Genomic DNA, 17,834 nt, shown 5'->3' with positions numbered 1-17,834 from the left:
GGTCCACCGGGGCCAGGCTCCCACCTCCAAAGCCAAGGTCAGGGAGATAGCCCTGGGCTTGCTGTGCATCCTCTCCCCCTAGGCCACACCCTTGCTGCCTGACCTCCAGTAGGCACCAGCCCTGGGCCTCACATCCCACAGCAGTGGGACACACAGGCCCTCTGCTGGTGATGGGGCTCAGGAGAGATTGAAGGAAGGGAAGAGGCTGTTCTCTTGGCCACAGTTCTGTCGTCACGCTGACCTCCAACAGGATGGGAGGGAGCTTGGCTCAGTGGGCAGTGGTCAGGGGCAGAGGGAGGGATCCAGAGGCCTAGGCCCGGTGTACCTGGGGCTAAGGGACGACTTAGCCATGGTGTACCCTGCGCCCTGGAAAAGTACCCTTTGTTCTCTTTCAGCAAATCCCCTCTCCCACTGCTCCCTGAGCTAGCCCCTGCCCCCCAGAACTAGGCCTGTGCTCAGAGCTCCCTGATCTCAGGATCTCCAAGGAAGGTCAGCACCAGTTTGTGCAAGGTGTGAGGGCTTCTATTTTATTTGAAAGCAATGTGGTTAATTCCTGTTTAAAGAATTGGACAGCTTCCATTAGCCAGGAGCGGCCTCTCAGACATCCTGAGTCGCTCTGCCCCATACGTGACAGCAGGTCTGGCAGAGGCAGGTCCCGGCTCCCAGTCCTGGGGGGTGTGTTTGCCCTACTTCTCCACCCCAGGAGGGTGACCAGAGGCTGCTGAGAAGAGGGCAGAGTCCACGGTGCCTGTTAGGATCTCCCAGGAGCAAGGGGACAAGTGTGGTCTGTGTGTGGCCCTTGGTGGAGGGATGTCAGGCCGCAGTGGGCCTGCAGGGCCGGCTCCTTGGCAGAGCTAATGAGGCTTAAAAGACAGAGAGGGGCCCAGGAAGTCTGGCCCAGGGGCAGAGCCGCCAGGGCAACATTTTGAAAGAAGATCTAGCTGTGCTGGTTCAGACAGCCTTGAAATCCAGAGCTGGAAATCCATCGTGAGGGCTCGTGGGAGCCTCTGAAGGGCTCCAGGAGCCAGGCAGAATGTTCCAGTGATCTCTGACTGCAGCACAACCATCTCAAAACGTGATGACTTAAGGCAGTCGTTTCTTCTTTGATTATTTCCTCTCTGTTTTGTGGGTCATTCGCTCCACCAACACAGCAGGGAGGACTTGTCAGCTAAGAGGACTGCAGAGCTGGGGCTGGGGGACACTCTCTCACCCACACTGTTGATTGGGCTTCCCAACAGCATGGCCCCTTCAAAGCACAAGGATTCTTCCCTGGGGGGGACAGCCAGTATTCCAGGAGGAAGGGCAGAAGCCGCCAGGCTTCTGACCAGCGTGCCTCAGAAGTCCCCGGATGGTGTCTGTCTCCCCATTGTGAGGAGAGGGAGTTAAACCCCACCTCAAAAGGAGAGGAGCAGCATAGGACCTGCAGTGTCTTTCATCCTTCAGGGAGGAAGACTGTTCTGAGGTAACGCAAAGCCCAAAATAAAGAGGTAGAGAACTAGGAGGACTTCCTGGAGGAAGAGGCTACTTGGATCAGACCAGTTAGCCTAGAGCAGAGGGACGGGCTGCCTCTCTGGGCAGGGGGAATCTTTGGCAGGGGTTGGGGGTGAGGAGGATAGATACACTACAATAGCTGATTTTTCAGAGGTACAGGGGTGCCATGAGGGAGTAGAATTGGCCCTTCTTTGTCCTGTGCAGGGTCCACAGCAGACAGGTCTGGCCGGGTCCAGTGGATGGGAATCTGTCTCTTATCCACATAAACAGCCACTCTACACCCTGGGAGCACCTAGCATGCTTAAATGGGATTCACCGCTTGGGGGTGGGGGGTGCACACCTCTACCCCCCCAGTAGAGACCTGGCCCAGGAGAAATAGTCCCAATCCCTGGTGAAAGAGTAAGGTCAAGGGCAGGGAAGCACTTGACCTGGTCCTCTCAGAGGGGACTGTTCTGTCCCCCCAGGCTGGTTCCTGGGCCCCCAAGCACACTCCCTCTACAAGTGCCACCCCTGCCAGAGGCAGGATCTGGAACAATCACCCACCCTTCCCTCTCTGGGGCAGCTTCCTCGGAACAGGGGTGTGAGAAGCCTCCCTTGCAGCCTCCCCTCTGCAGTTAGAGACGTTTATTCAGGGCCTGGCCGGTGGGGAGCTTCCCACAAAGGGCGGCCAGTGCCCTTAAGCACCAGGGACCCCTGTGCGCCACCTGGGCTTAGTGTCCATCGAGTGTCTTCCTAAGTGGACAATCTGATCTGATTTTCAAAGATTTACGTCTCGGCAGGGGTGGGGGCTGTAAGCGTTGGGAGGGGAGGAGGCTGGATCACTTTCTCAGCTTCTCACTGTTCCTTCTGCACCAGCATCAGCCTCGGGTGTCTGCTGCAGGCAGGTGTCACTTCCCACGGGGTCACTCCAGGGCCTGAGGCTGGAGAGTCATAGCGCCTACCCCCTCCACGTGCTGGGGTCCCCCACAGGCTGGCTTCATTCCCACGCCAGGCTGAAGCCGAGCATCCGTGGGAGGCGGCTGCCCTCTGGCGGCTGTGAAGGCGAAGCCCATGGCAGATCTGCCAGCGACCGTCCTTGGACCCGGGAGCTGACGGCTAACCAGGAAAGCCAGCACGCCCCAGACCCTGACTCAGCCTGGCTGCTGCCCACCCTTTGCAACCACTTTACCCGCCACAGAGCCTGGCCACCCACACCGCCTCTGATCTGAACACCTGCCTCCCCTGCCCCCGGCCTAGGGCTTCCTGCCTCCCCTTAAGACAGCCAAACCCTCCCTGCCCTCCCCCTGCTCCAGCCCGCACTGCCCCTGGACACACAGTCTGTCTCCTAGTTCTCCAGAAAGGCCTGTCCCCACCCCCACACTTCTCCTCCACCCTGTGTCACCAACTAACCCTCTACCCCTTCTCCACCCCGCTGTTCCCCTAACCGCCCCCCCTGCACCCTGGAGTTCAGAACACTGCCCAAGGTAACCAGGGGTCACCTTATCGCCATGGCCAGAGGTCCCTCTGCAGACTCGCAAGCCATTAAGCCTTCTCTCCTTTTCTCAAAGGCCTTGTAAATTGCGAAATGTAAGCCACATGGACACAATTCCATTGAACATAAAAAAGCAAACCACCACCCAATGATTATAAAACAAATGTCCGTAAAACCACCACCCCGGTCAAGAAACAGAACATCGCCGACCCCCAGAAGCCCCTGGTGCCCCTCCCGCCTCCCCAGGCTTGACTCCTGCGCCTTCGCTGTCATGCTCATACAAAGCCTTATGGCCGGGTAGGTCCTGCTTTGGAGTCCCCAGGGCACCACACCACGCACACTGTTTTGAGTCTGGTTCTTCCGCTCAGCTTCGTGTGTGAGGCGCTCCTGCCTGGTTGTTTGGTGCCGTGGCCTCTTTTTCATTGCCGTGTACTATTCCTCGGCGTGGGTACGTCCTGTCCCTTAGCTCTGTCCAGTAAGCCCTCCCTCCCTCACCTGCTCCTTAATATTCTTAAGAAGGGGGGTTTCCTTTTGCGCTCAGGTGTTGGGTGCTCTACCTAGAAAGGCAGTGGGTCATTATCAGATATGCCACAATAGAGAGATTATCTAGGCCCCCCCACCCCACATTCTGAACTGGCCACATTCTGAACTGTGGCCCTGGCTTTCAAGCCTGCTCCCACCCCTTCGCTCCTGCCTCTGTGGTGGACGCCCTGATTTGAGGGATTCCCGCCCACCACCACTCCCTTCCTTTGCCCTTACCCCTCTTCCTCACTCTACACTTCCCTGACTCAAGGAAATCTCCCTGCAGAGGCTCTCATTACACCTCCGTGGGCTGTCCTTCCAGCCCCTCTTGCCAGCGAGCTTGAGCACCACCTCCTCCTGGAGGGCACAGGGCCCTGGGTACTATACACCCTCCCCTCCCCAAGCCAGGTCCTCCTCCTTCCTCCTTTGCACCTGTCCCTCCTTCTCCTCCCCCTCCTCTGCCTGTACCACCTTCCCCTCCCTGCCCACTGCTCCCACCCAGCTCAGGGTCCATCCTGTCACCTGACTCTGCTCTTAACCTGCACCCCCATCTCTCCTAGGTGCTGACCAGCCGGTGGTGTGCGCGTGTGTGGTCTTGTCACATGCTCCCCAGCAGGACAAAGGCCAAGCTCCTAGCACTTGCATGTACCCCACTGCTCTCGGGCCAAACCACTCCTCTCCCCTCCCCTCACCCTGCTTTCTTCCCATCACGCCTTTGCCCAGAGAACCTGCTCTCCCCCCCAGAGCCACAGCTGCTCATCCTCCAGAGGCAGCTCATGTTACCCCCTCCTCAGGATGCCTTCCGGGACCCCCAGGCCAGGTTGAGAATCTCCTCTGTGCTCCCCTCTGTCACCGGCACATTCGGCCAACACCTCAGTATAAATAGGACACCCTGCAGGCGGGGACACTGGGCTCCTCCAAGTTCCATGGCTTCCGTGTGGCACAGATGTGTGGCACAGATGTGTGGCACAGATGTGGCATTCAAAGAGTGTTAATTGATGGATGTTTGCTGCGCTGCTTCCAGCCTAGGCTCTCTAACCGAGCCTCTTCACACTCGAGCACACGGCTGCCTTCTAGCCCCAGTTTCCCCATCTGTACATAAAAGTCTAAGGCCCTTCTGATTGACAGGGCTGCCAGTGGCCGCAGGGGTGTTGTCCGGCCCTCTTGGATGAGGTGCTCAGCTCTCACCACAGGGACTCCCCATGGGGAGGAGGGGGAAGCAGTGCCTTCTTTGGGGCTTGAGAAAAGATAACCACTGCCCCCTCCCTGGGTTCGTGGTAAGGAAGGTGAGGAGGGCACTGGGCCATGGTTTCTGTAGTAATCAGATGTAGTAATCAGATGATCTCCCCGCTGTGCGCGTCGCCCTCGGTTACTGTAAGAATGATTTTTTAAGCACTCAAAGGTGTCCTTGATGGCAGCTGGGTCTCCTTGTGCACAGGCCGCAGGCTGGTCCTGTTCACGCTCCTCAACCCACGGCCAGCCCTTGAATATGGTTCCTGACCTTCCCACAGACAAGGACACCGAGGCTCCGGGCCTCAGCTCCCCCCTTCCAGAGCCAGAGGGGAGGTGCCGGTGCAGCAAAGGCCACGAGCGCTCAGCAGCAGGGGAGCCACTCAGTCCCCTGGCCACCTGACCCTTCTCCCTGTGCAGACTGATACCTGGGGTCCCGGCAGGGGTGCCAGGGGATGAGAGGGGCTCAGTGGGCACCAAGGGTCAGGCATAGGTGGGGTCGGGATCCCTAGAGGATGTGCAGGTCCCAAGAGGAAAGAGGAAGGGCTGACCTGCCCACTCCCGGAGGGGCCGGGAACCAGGGAAGCAGGGCAGGCGGAGACCAAAGCAGGAATCTGAGGCCACTGTCTGTTGTGACCTCTGGCTGGTCTGTGACGCAGAGTGTGGCCCTGAGTCCCCACTCAGGGTTATAGCCTGAGTCCCCACAGCCAGGGTTATAGCCTCCCCAAGGCCTGTGCTCAGTGTGGGGGAGGAGAAGCTGAGGGGAGGAAACTTCTCTAGGTTCTAGGTCCTGAAGTTGCTGGCTGGGAGCGACTGGGGCTTGGGGGTAGGGAGGGGTAAGCCAAGGCTTCTCCAGGGGGCCTGCACAACAGAGGGTTCTGCAGGGGGCCTGCACAACAACTAGGGTCTTATTGCCCACGGGGGTGGGGAGGGCTCCCCTGCCCTCCCAGCAGGCCTTACTCAGGAGCCCTGCTCTCTTTGGAGGGGTACGGGGTCGTGTTATAAACCGAACTTTGCTCACCCTGAGGACCACTGAGCTGAGGAGCAATAGGAGCCGAGAAAGCAGGAGCTCCTGAGTGAGCAGAGGAGTGATCAGACCAGGGTAGGCCAAGTGACCTGTCACCCTTTCCCTCAGGACTCCCTCATGCACGCACACACACTCACACGCCTCCAACCCCATGTGAAAATCACTGGACGCACTATAAAAAGACAAAGCTTAGGTGCTGGGATGGGGGTTCACTCAGATCGCTGAGCACAAGTAGAAGAACAAGGGAAGGAGAGAAGGGCTGGACCCGTGTGCCTGAGGGTGGCTGGTAAGGGGTCATGAGTAGCCGGTCTCAGACTTGGCATCTGAGCTGATGCCAGGAGCTCACTCTGAGCCATGACTGCAAAGGCCCTGGCCCTCCACCCCCACTCAGATCAGAGTGCTCCTGACTCCAGCATCCAGAAGGACCCATCCTTGCCCTGGATCCTTCTCCCTGCTTGGGAAAGGCCCCCTGGAGGTGACCCAGCAATGGAATGTAACCGGTTCGTTCAAACCCGAGGTTTTCTCCGAGATCCGGGTAAGGTGCGGTTGGGGACAGTGAGATGAGGCGACACACCCTCCTCTCCAGACTCAGGGTGGCCAGAACACTTCTGGCTCCCTGTGGAACAAGCAGTGGAACTTTCTTCCATCTCTACCCCAAAGCAAACTTGGCCTTGGAGACCAAAGACAGAAGGGGGCCTTTGGATATCAGGTGGATATTGGTCCCCACACTGGCCACATCCCCCAAGTCTGGCCACATCCCTCAAGTCTGGAGTTAGAGCCAGCTCAAAGGCAAGCCAGGACCTCCCCTTCTCCCCTCTGGATTAAACCTTCTGCCTTCCTTGGTATGGTAGGCCCAAAGGCACAGATTTAGGGAGTCTGGTTCAAATGCCATCCCCACATTTGCAAGCAGAGGCTGTGGTCAGGCTTGAGTGTAGGCCCTCAATGTGACTGTCTGCTCCTTCTTAAAGGGCTCTGCTGGGGAGACTGAGCAGAATCTGCTCAGCCCTGGAGGATAACCCTGCAGGAGGCCCAATAGGATGAAGAGGCCACTATGGGGGCCCAGGAGCCAGTCCCTGGGAGCACCCAAAATTCAGGGCCAGAAGAACCGCTAACTGCTGGAGGCTGGGAGTGTACCTGAGCAATTCAAACAAATGCTCAAAACATACTTATTCACTGGATGAATTATCTCAAAGTAAACACACACACGTAACCCCCACAGGTCCAAAGCATTGCCTGCACCCCATCATCTCTCTTGTGACCCCAGGCGCTCCCCAACCCTCCAAATGGATCTAATACCCCGACTCCTACCTCTATTACTTAAGCTTGCCTAGTTTTCAAGGAAATCTATGTGAGACTGTAGACTAGACCTTTTGTGTCTGCTTCCTTTGCTCACTCTATCCTTTGCTCACTATTATGTTTAGTGATTGTTCCATGTGGTTTCATGTGGCCGCCATTCATATATTTTTTATTGCTGTATAGTATTCTGCTGTGTGATTGTTCCAACATTTGACTGTGGAGGGCATTTGTACTATTTCCTGCTTAAGATTATTGTAAATAATGCTGCCAGGAATGCTCTCACACCCGCTTCTGGATGTGTTCACTGTTGTGTTTTGGTAGGGTATCAAGTCAGGAGCACAGCTGCTAGATCATAGGTTATCCGTGAGTTCAGCTCTGATGGTATCCACCAAGAAGTTTCCCAAAGTGATGGTGGTGCTTCCTGTTCCCTCTGAGTGAATACATGTGTCCTGCTTCTTTCACCAACATTCGATATGGTCAGGATTGTTTGGGGTTTTTTTGGGTTTTGATTCTTTTGGGTATACAGTTGATTCATTGTGGTTTGAAATGACTAGTGAGGCAGAGCACAATTCATAGGCCTATTGGCTTACTTTATCAAGTGCTGGTGAAGATCGCCTGTCCATTATTCCAGCAGGAGGCCTTGCTCTTACCTACTGATTTGTAGGAGTGATTTTTATATCCGATATGGCCATTGTCTGCTGTGTGCGTTATGAATATCTGTTCCCACTCTACCCATCCTTCCCCTTCCTGATGCCTGTTCATGAATAAAGTTATTGATTTAAATGTACCCAATTTATCAACACTTTCCATTTTGGTTTGTGCTTTTTTTTGTCCTATTTTTAAAACCCTTCCCTTGCCCAAATTCATAAAGGTGGTCTTATGCTTCTCGGCTAGTGCCTTTATTGTTTTACCTTTTATTTTATTTTTTTTTAAGATTTATTTAGTTATGCATACAAGATCTGAGGTACAGGCCAGAGATGTGGGGGGGTGAGAGGATTCACCAGAGACAGAGTGGGGAACAGAACAGGCAGACTGACTGAAATACACTGCTGAGGGGAGCAGCGGGCGAGGCAGGAGAGGTCTGCTGCGCCATGTGGGTTGCTCCCTGGCTAGCTAGGGATAAAATTCATGCTGCAGAGGCTGCAGATTGCTTCGTAATGCGGTGCTTAACCCCTTGCGCCACCAGGGAGGCCCTGTTTTACCTTTTATGCTTGGAATTATGCATCTGGAATGTTATAAATCACACTGTGATAGGAGTCAAATTTCCGTTTATATGGGGCCTATGCATGAGGTTGATGGATCACCATTTATTTCCCTCTGCCCTCTAATGCCACCTCTGTCGTAAATGCCAGCATGTGTAGCTCTGTGGCAGGGTTCTCTGTCCGCGTCTTTGCCTGACTTCATAATCTTTGCACCGATATCACCCTGTCTTAGTAACTGCAGCTTCCTCATCAGTTTTGGCAGCTGACAGAGCAAGTCCTCCCACCCAGTTCCCCTTCAAACATATTTTGACCATAAAATGGCTGTTCAAGAGCCCAAATTCCTAACATGTGCGGGAGTGGGCCCCCCACACCAGCAAGCATAGGGCAGAACCTGAGAACGCAGCTGAGTCTGACCTGCCTGCCCGGAGATCAAATCAGACACCACAGGTCAAGGACTCGGGGTCACCGAGCTGCCTTCACCACCACCGCAGCCTCTGATTGACAGGCTATAAACGGGAAGTGCCCTTGAACCCCTCCAAGTCAGCATGCCAAGCTCGAGTGCAGGTTGGCGCCTGCGCTTCTGACCTACTGGCTCTAAGTCAGACAGCCCCACGAGCCCAACCCCCCCTGTGGGTTCCATCCGTTGGCCGGGGCAGCTCACAGGCCTCAGAAGCGTTTTCCTCCCTAGGTCACTGGCTTATTGTCCAGGGATTTCATTCGGGAACGGCCAGCTGGCCGAGAGGCGTGGAGCAAGCGTGGGGAGGGCGGCACAGGTCTCCCTGCCCTCTGGACACGGGCCATTCTCCCAGCACCTCCACGCGTCCACCGACCTCAACCTCTCCAACCCCCTCCTCCTCCTTTTTTTTTTTTGCTTTTTTATGGAAGCACCATTACAAAGCCTTGATTAATTAGCTTCAAGAATTAATTAAGTGCCAGTTCCTGAGAGTGAGGGGGTGGGGCTGAAACTTCCAAACCCTCTACTCACAGGAAGGTCCCAGGGCGACCAGCCCTCCCTTCCCTTCCCGGGCGCTTTCCCAAAGCCTAGTGACAGGAGGCACCCCCACCACCCTCAACACAAATGGGGACGTATGTATTTCTTGCTACAAATCACATTATCATGTGATCATTACAAATCATAACTAAACTTGTCCTTTTTATTTCTCATACATGCTAGGAACCGTTTATCCATTTTTACAGGACACACAAAGTAGTGGGTTTTGATTAAATCTATAAATCCATTTAAGGAAGACTGACTTTTTTTTAAGATTTTATTTATTTATGCATACTAGAGCTGGGGTGTAAGCCAGAGGTGTGGGGCCGTGGCCGGGGTGGGGGGTAGGGGTGAGCGGATTCACCAGAGACAGAGTGGGGAACAGAACAGGCAGATGGACCGAAATACACTGCTGAGGGGAGCAGCGGGCGAGACAGGAGAGGTCTGCCGCGCCATGTGGGTCGCTCCCTGGCTACAGATGGAACTTGTGCTGCAGTGGCTGGAGATAACTTGATACTGCTGAGACTTTAACTCCTGAGCCACCACGGAGCCCCAAGGAAGACCGACTCTTTAAAAATTGTATTTTTCAATCCATGAACATAATATGGCCCTCAATGTACTCAGATTTAAATATTGCTTACATGTTTCAATCATTGAACATGCCACGGCCCTTAATGTCTTTACGTTCAAATTATTTTTAGTTAGAGGATGAAAACATGAATACATTCTTGTTAAAAATACAAAAATTAGAAATGAAGCAAATATTCCTTTCCCTTTCCAACTCAGCAGTAGCCACTGTTACTACATACTTAAATGCACGCACACGCACATGTACACACTCACATGTACACACTCACTAGTATTGCATGGGACCATATGTATTTGCCACATGATTTTTTAATTTAACAGTGGAGCGTGGTCATCGCTCCGTGTCAGAACAATTAACTCTAGGTCATTCTCTGCAGTTCTGCCTGTAGCCCGGAGACTGGGTGTGCCCCTAGTGTGGGAGCACAAACTTCGCTGCAGCAAGCACCCTGGACCATGCTTTCTTGGACGTGTGTGTGTGGGAGCTAACCTAGAAGCAACGAAGCCCATTTGGGTCCTGCTGCGGTTGTCCAGAACAGACACAATAAGAGATGGAACTAGGCTGGGGAAGAAAAGGAGGTCAAATTTCCTCTTGTGCTCCCTCTTGACAGTCTCCTGGGCCTCCCAAACCCCTGTCAGTCATGGGGATGTTGTAAATCAAAGATGCACAGCACAGCAGAGGGTGGGGGTGGGGCAAGGGTCCTCAGGGTGAGGGCAGCAAGAAAGAAGAGGGGGGAGATGAGGACTTTCATCTCCAAATCATACCTGCTCTGGGTAGGGCCTGTGCCCGCTGTGGCCCCCACACTGAGAGCCTGGCAGCAAACCCAGCTCATCCCAAATGAGGAATCTGAGGCTCAGCAAGGTGAGCGGGCCTGTCTGAGCTCATAGTGACCAGACTGGGTTTCTGATCTGACCACCAACCCTGTGCGTATCTGCGGTATCTGGGCGTCTCCCCGCGAGCGGTGCTGTTTCTCGGGGCACCAGATGGGCACATCTAGAGGAGCCAAGACTGGAACGGGACTAGGGCAGGTGCTGAAGAGATGGCCCAGCACTGGCGCCAGTTAGAGGGCTTCCAGCCAGAAGACTAGACCGTGGCAGGCGACAAGTGGTGAGCGCTGAGCCCCTGCTGTCTCGGAAGTCCTCCCCAGGAAGCCGCCGCCCACCACGCGGCAGGTTGGAGGCAGCGGCTGGGAGCCAGGCCACAGCCCAGTCAGCACGGGGCCCAGCTGGGAGCCGGGAGCGGAGCTCTGCCTCTGGCGCCTTGGGAACCTGACCGGGCCCAGGAGCCCCCACCCCAGCCCATGTGCAAAGCCCACACAGCCTCAGGAAGGCTGCAGGCAACGGGTTCAGCAAACCCCGGCTTAGCCTCCCCTCCCACCCCCTCCACGGTCCTGTCTGCCTTCCCTTCTGGATCCCTCTGTTTAGATTTAAGAAATTCTCTTCACTGAACCTGTCACACATAATAGCAGAGGATTTCTATTCTCTAGTAAATATAGTCTATTATGTTTTCTATGCTTATATATGGGCATTTATAAATTTCTTCCCCACGTTGAGCTCACACTGAGCTTCATTTTCGTTACCTGCTTTGAGCGCGCTCTGTGCCGCGACCGGGGCAGGACCGTGCCGCATGCGAGCGCAGACCTAGGGCCGGGGGCCCCGATGGCAGACCCTGGCTCTGCCCCACCTCATCTTGCTGCAGCTGTGGTCTTGGTTTCCTAGTTGGTAAAATGGGGCTGGTTGGAGGGGTAACGGAGGGAGGCCACTGACTGGAACACGTAAGCTGCTCCACAAACACCAGGCGGGAGGTTTTCGTTCTTCCTGACCGAACATCACAGCCGGGCATCCTGACCCCACCTTGCACCCTGGATCTGGTACCTGGGTCACAACCTTGACCCCAAGTCCTTGTCTGGGGGTCCTGGGCCTACCCCGCATCCCTTCCTGGTTCCTGGAGTCTGGAGCCTGGGAGTTCATTGGGATTTCCGAGAGGCTCCTTTCTAGGTTTTCAGTAACATGAGGAAGAGGGAAATCGGGAGAAGGCAGAAGGCAGAGAAGCACCTCTGATTTGTCCAGGTCCTAAAAACCTGACCCTGGGTCCTTTGCGTTTCTGTCGCTCGTGGGCTTCCCCAGCTGGTGTCTGAGCCCGGGTCCTCCAGGTTGGCATCAGCAGACGAGACGTGGCCCCTGGGGCAGACCATTAGCACCGCTGCTCTCGGGGAGCAAGGAGGGGTGAAGACAGAGTCATCAGCACCCCTCCGTGGAGTGGCTGAGACTCGGGGGCACAGCTTGTTAGCTGGCGACTTCCAAATGTGGGCGCAGATGTGGATAGGAGGCTCCAGTGGGTCTGGGGGCTCAGCTCTGAGCTCTGGGATCCACAGGAGCTGAACAACTACCGGCGAGCCATGCAGAAGATGGCAGAGGACCTCCTGTCGCTGCGGAGACAGGTCGGCACCCTGGAAGCGGAGAACCGTGTGCTGCGGAGGCGCCTGGACCAGGACAGGTTGGAGGAGGAGCAGGACGACATTGACGAGGTCCAAAACCTGGGTGAGGGAGCACGGCCACAGAGGACCCCCGAGCCCACCCGAGCCCCAGCTCTAGATGGGGAGCCGCCCTCAACACCTGCTGGATGTGGTCTGGCCAGAGCTGGCCGGGTCATCTCTGGAATAGGAGACAGAGCATCTCATCCTATACCCCTCCCCAGGGAGACGCCTGCCCCCAGCCCCCAACTGTGCTGGGAGAGGCCTCCTTCCTGAGCTAGACCTCTTCTTCCTCCAGTGTCCATGAATCAGAAAATGCTAATTAGCAAGCTGGACATGAAGAAACTGAGGGACAAGGTGCAATATTTGCAGAACGAGCTGATTCGAGTGAGCGGGGGCTTGAGGGCCAGAGGGTGCAGAGCTTGGGGCTGGGGAGCGAGGGTGGGAGTGTGGGAGGAGATGTATCCAGGAGCAGAGGGAGAAGGGTTAGCGCAGTGAAGGGCTCAGCAGAGGGGTTTGGGGTGGACTCTCGGGGCCAAGAGTAAGGCCCAGACACCCTTTCTTCCCACCCAACCCCTTCTTCTCCTTCCCCTGCCTTCAGAAGAATGATCGCGAGAAGGAGTTACTCCTTCTGTACCAGGCTCAGCAGCCACAGAACGCTCTGCTGATGCGGTACCAGGACAAGCTGCAGAAGATGAAGGCGCTGGAGGAGACTGTGCGGCACCAGGAGAAGGCAGGTACCAGGGGAGCTGCCTGCCAGGGGCCAGATCACAGGGCCCAGGCACAGATGGGAAGGGAAGGCGCCCCAGGCCAGCACAACCTCTACGCGCCAACCTCCAGGTGATCGAGAAGATGGAGCGGGTGCTGGAGGACAAGCTGCGGGAGAGGAATGAGCCGCTGCTGAATAGGCCGCAGGGAAAGCCCGGCGTGGGTGAGTCTGCACACCTTGTGGGTGGCCTACTCCCCAGCTCGTGTCCCTCCCTGGAGGCCCTGCCTGCCCAGGGGCCTCCCAGTTGCAAGAGAACCATGGAAGAGGGCAGAAGGGCACTGGTCCCCTACTTGTTCAGGCACCCAGATCTTACAGAGGGCCCCTGGGCTCCCTTCTGCCAGAGAGCCCCTCAGAACACAGCAGGAAGGACACGGTGTGTTGTGTGACTCAGGCTAGAAAGAAGCTTGGACCCTTTGGAGAGAGGCCTGCAGCCTGGAGAGAGCAGAGGGGGGCTGCCTGGAGCAGCAGTTCCTGATTTCTTAACTCTAGGGTGCTTGGAATTAGTTCCTCATCTCTCCAAATCTGCAAAACAAAAAATATCTCAGTCAAATCAATGGTTTGTTTTCCCCAATGGTGTTAACCAGAGCCACCTAGAACTGCCAGTCAGAGGGTCTTTGCTGATAGGAAAGAAGCAGATCACATCGTGTTGGACCAGCTCAAACAGAGGGTGTCCCTGAGCCTATGGGTGCAGCCTCACCAGGGCATCTGTGTGCCCAACCCTGGGCTCAGCCCTCACTGTGGAGATGTGTTGGTGCCAGGCAGGGTGGTCGTGAAGAACTTTGGAAAACAATGAAAGCTAGACCTGCCTTTCAAGAGCCCAAGGCCATCCAGGAGTGGGATGAGAGAAGACAACCTAGGAAGGAGACCGGGCAGAGGTCCCAGGATGGCAATGCGGGCAACAGAGGAGGCAGGAAAGAGAGAGGTGCAGACCTGAGCTCACCCAGGATGAAGGGCTGCGGGACAGTGCTTGGGGCCAGCATTGGCATCAGACCCTAAAGAAGCTAGAATGATGGGCTGCGGGATGTGGGCCTGATCCCACTGGCCCTGGGGAGCCTTTGAAGGCTTGAGAGCAGAGGAGGGGCAGAATGGAGCAAAATGTTAAGGAAGATCGGACCCGGGCCCAGGAGACAGGAAATCCTATCGCATGAACCCCTGTGACCGCATTTACAGCCTTCCCCACACCTGCCGCCTCTGGCCTTCCCCCGGGGACTACAGGAGAGAATCTGCCTGCTGACCTCTACTCCGCGCTGCTAGCAGAAAACACCAGGCTTCGGGCAGAGCTGGATAAGAGCCGGCAGCTGGGGGCCCCCATCATTCTACAACAGCAGGCCCTGCCGGTAAGAGCTGCCTGCCCAGGCTTAACCTGGGTCATCCTGGAGAGACCAGGGGTGGGGAGTCACTGGGTGCCTAGCAGCCACTCAAAGCACAATTCAAATGAAAGGTCAAGACTGGGAGCTGGGCCTCCCAGTCTCCAGGGGACTTGGAGTTTCCTGGAGCGCCAGCTCTCGGGCCTGGCACTTTTCCTCCTGGGGAGCACACCTGTCTGACAGTTTCACCTTAATCCTCATCTAGCACCCTGGGAAAAAGCAAGCCCTAATTGGCCCCTGATCCTTGACCCCCCAACCCTTTGCCACCTGGCTGACCCCCAACCCTTTGCCACCTGGCTGGCGCACACTTGGACTCTACGTGAGCCTCTCAGAACTCCCTCCAGTGCACTTCCTGGGACTGGTGCAGCCTTGGAGAGCCCTTCTCCCCATCCCAGGTGGACCCCGGGGAGTTGGGCGCAGGAGGAGATGTGGCAGAGAGGCTGCGAGAGACAGATGGCCCAACACAGAGCCCGCCCGCACAGGTGGGTGCCCGGGCCCAGGAATGTCCTGGTCTCTTCACTTCTGAGGCTGCTACAGGTGCCTCTGCTTGTGCTCACCCAAAGGGAGACATGGAATTACAGAAGAGAATGAACCAGGGGCCACAGGGCGGCTTTCCCCTTCATCCAGGACTCACAGGATGTAAGAACAGGCCAGGGAACCCTTGCTTCATACATTCTTCGCTTTACAAAAAGACTCCCAGGTCATGATTCCGCTCTGCGCTAAAGGATGTTCCCTAGCATTTTACATTAAAAAATTCATGTGTAGGGCCTCCCTGGTGGCACAACAGTTGAGCACTGGGCTGTGAAGCTGCCTGCAGCCTCTGCAGCGCCAGTTCAATCCCTGGCTGCCTGGCGAGGCCCACATGGTGCGACAGACCTCTCCTGCCACGCCCGCTGCTCCCCTCAGCAGTGTATTTCGTCAGTCTCCCTGTTCTGTTCCCCGCTCTGGCTCTGGTGAATTCTTTCACCCTCCTGCACTTCTGACTGTACCCAGTGCTTGTATAAATAAATAAATAAATCTTTAAAAAAAAAAAAAAAAGAAAAGAAATAAGCCAGAAGGAAAAAAAAATACATGTGTAAAAACTTCATAGAGACCGTGCAAAAAGTATATGCCAGGTAGGGGCTTGAGACAGAGTTCAGCCTTGGTCTGAGCTCAGCGTGGGGACCTGAGCTCGCAGCCCAGACCTGGCACTTACTCCCTGGTGTCCTGCGCTCCTGGGCCTCCTGGCTGGGCCAGGTGTGAGTTTCCGCTTTGCCCATAGGATCTCCTTGCTACTTCTTCAGACAAGTTTAACCTCTTGGCCAAACTGGAACAAGCCCAGAGCCGAATCCTCTCCCTGGAAAGCCAGGTGAGCGAGACCCGGGGGTTGGGGAGGCCAAGCAGACTACTCCTCTGGCCATGACTAGGCCCACGGCCCCTCCACCCCCCAACCCCCACCTCCCCCCCATACCCTTGAACTCCCTAGGAAAGTGGCAAGCCCACAATGCCCCGGGTTTTGCTTTCTGCCCTGAGAGCAGGCTCAGGCTCTGGTCACCCTGTCCCTCAGGGATGAACCCACTTCCCATGGTTGCCATCTGTCCCTCTTGTGTCTGCAGCTAGAGGACTCAGCTCGACGCTGGGGACGAGAGAAGCAGGAGCTGGCCACCCGGCTGCAGGAGCAAGAATATGGCTTGGAGCGTCCCGGAAATGCCGGTGTCACAGCCCTGCCTGTGAGTGAGCCCTCTAGAGGATTTTTTTTTTTTAATAAATTTTATTTTTATATTCCCATTACAATTGCACCCCCCTTATTTTGACCCCAATCCCTCCCCTCCCTGCCCCCCAACCCCCATAGAGTGTCTCTGGTTCATAGTTGTTTGTTGATTTTGATTTTTACTTTCTTATAGTTATTCTTTTTCCTGGTCCCTTATTTAGGTTTTCTAGATTCCTGCTATGAGTGAGACCATCTGGTATTTGTCTTTTTCTTTCTGGCTTCTTTCGCTGAGCATGATCCCTTCCAGCTCCATCCATGTTGCTGCAAATCGCATGTGTTTACCTTTTTTGAATGCTGAGTAATATTCCATGGTGTATATGGACCACATCTTCTTGATGCAGTCATCTATTTTTGGGCATTTTTCTCAAGCACACACGGATCTAGAGGACTTCTTGAGGCTCGGGTGGTGGGCTGGCAGCCACACACACCCGCCCCCGTCCCTGTCGCCCGGCCTTGAGGAAAACCTAGGAAACCGCTCCCCTAATGTATGTCAAAGACCTGGGCTCCCGCTTCTGCCCTGTTCCCACCAGAGGCCTTTGTCCTCTCAATCTGCCGTTTGTCTAAGGGGTGAGACGCCCCTCCCAAAGCTGCCTCCTTCCCCCCAGGGGGGTGCTGAGAATCAAGGACATGGCTGTAGATGAAGGTTACCCACATGGGCATTTCTCAGCCGCCCTACGCTGCCTGTCCTTTAGGACTGGATTTGCTCATGGGCGTTTGCTGTGACCCCCACCCAATTCCACAGTGCCTAAGTTTCTCCCATGAGCACCCTCTTCCTGGGCGACTACATGGCTGCAGGTCACCAGGGACTGGAGCTTGTGGCCCCGGGAGAAACCTGCTTCCCAAGAATAGACCTGCTCACAACTGCCCCTCAAGCTTAGCCTGGGGGCCACCAAGCCCCCCAGAGCAGACCACCATGGCTCCTGCTCTTGAGCCAGCTGTAGCCCTAGTCAGATGTTACAGGTTCCTGGAGTGGCCTGAAGGTGCGGGCAGGGAATGCGGGACTCTGGTCGCAAACTTGCCTGCTGGTCCCTGGGGACTCAGGGACACGGGGTGGACCTGCTGTGGGTAAATGGTTTGGACGTCTTTGAGAAATCATGGCCCATTGAAGCCTGGCTTCCTAGGCAAGGTGCATTTGAACAGGTCACCCCCTGAGGGCAGGACATGCTCACTTCACCTTGCTTTTGTACCCCACAGAACCCCTCAACCCATCCTGAGGACCAGACAGGACCCTCGAAGCTGGACCCCTTGACGTCAAACTCAGAGGCTAAGCTCGACAAGCCCTCGAACCCCCAGGAGACATGAGCACTCAAGCAAACTCCCCTTTCTGTGCTGGGGAGTCTTATCCCCACCCCCTAAAAATGATTTTAATAAATGCATTCATCTCTTTCCTGGAGCAGAGCAGCCTGGGAAGTCTAGCAGCCTCCTCCCAGGCCCCATAGCCTCTGTCTGACCCAGGAGGTACTATCTTTGGAAAGCCAAAGGCCCTGGTGGGCCCTGGAGGTAGCGGGGAGAAGAGGCCGCCAAAGCAGGAGCCAGGGAGATAAGCCCCTTCAGACCTCAGGAAGAAGTGAGACCACCAGAGGCAGTCTGTTTGGAGATGGGACAGAGGCTGCTCCCAAACATCCATTATAGCTGAAATTCTTGGGAAGGGAGAGACTG

At 55.6% G+C, this 17,834-nt stretch overlaps 1 protein-coding gene across 4 annotated transcripts in view; it reads left to right on the top strand.

The window, feature by feature from the left end:
- Nucleotides 1-17,592, top strand: part of CCDC33 (coiled-coil domain containing 33) — a 90,189-nt gene extending 72,597 nt beyond the window's left edge. For 2 of the 4 annotated variants that reach the window (XM_037502118.2, XM_054700196.1), the window contains 9 exons: nucleotides 12,191-12,356; nucleotides 12,588-12,676; nucleotides 12,891-13,022; nucleotides 13,130-13,220; nucleotides 14,229-14,395; nucleotides 14,821-14,907; nucleotides 15,687-15,773; nucleotides 16,021-16,134; nucleotides 17,370-17,592. In XM_037502118.2, coding sequence (XP_037358015.1) covers nucleotides 12,191-12,356; nucleotides 12,588-12,676; nucleotides 12,891-13,022; nucleotides 13,130-13,220; nucleotides 14,229-14,395; nucleotides 14,821-14,907; nucleotides 15,687-15,773; nucleotides 16,021-16,134; nucleotides 17,370-17,477 — 1,041 coding nt within the window. In that variant the 3' untranslated portion in view covers nucleotides 17,478-17,592. The remainder of the gene's footprint in view (nucleotides 1-12,190; nucleotides 12,357-12,587; nucleotides 12,677-12,890; nucleotides 13,023-13,129; nucleotides 13,221-14,228; nucleotides 14,396-14,820; nucleotides 14,908-15,686; nucleotides 15,774-16,020; nucleotides 16,135-17,369) is intronic. The other 2 variants (XM_054700197.1, XM_037502119.2) reach the window with 2 other exon arrangements.
- Nucleotides 17,593-17,834: the final 242 nt, after the last annotated feature.

Source organism: Talpa occidentalis, unplaced genomic scaffold (assembly GCF_014898055.3).
Source record: "Talpa occidentalis isolate TD23 unplaced genomic scaffold, MPIMG_talOcc4v2.1 talOcc4.11, whole genome shotgun sequence".
Classification (NCBI taxonomy): Eukaryota; Metazoa; Chordata; class Mammalia; order Eulipotyphla; family Talpidae; genus Talpa; species Talpa occidentalis.
Note: the sequence above shows the minus strand (reverse complement) of the source record. Positions and strands in the feature narration are given on the sequence as shown.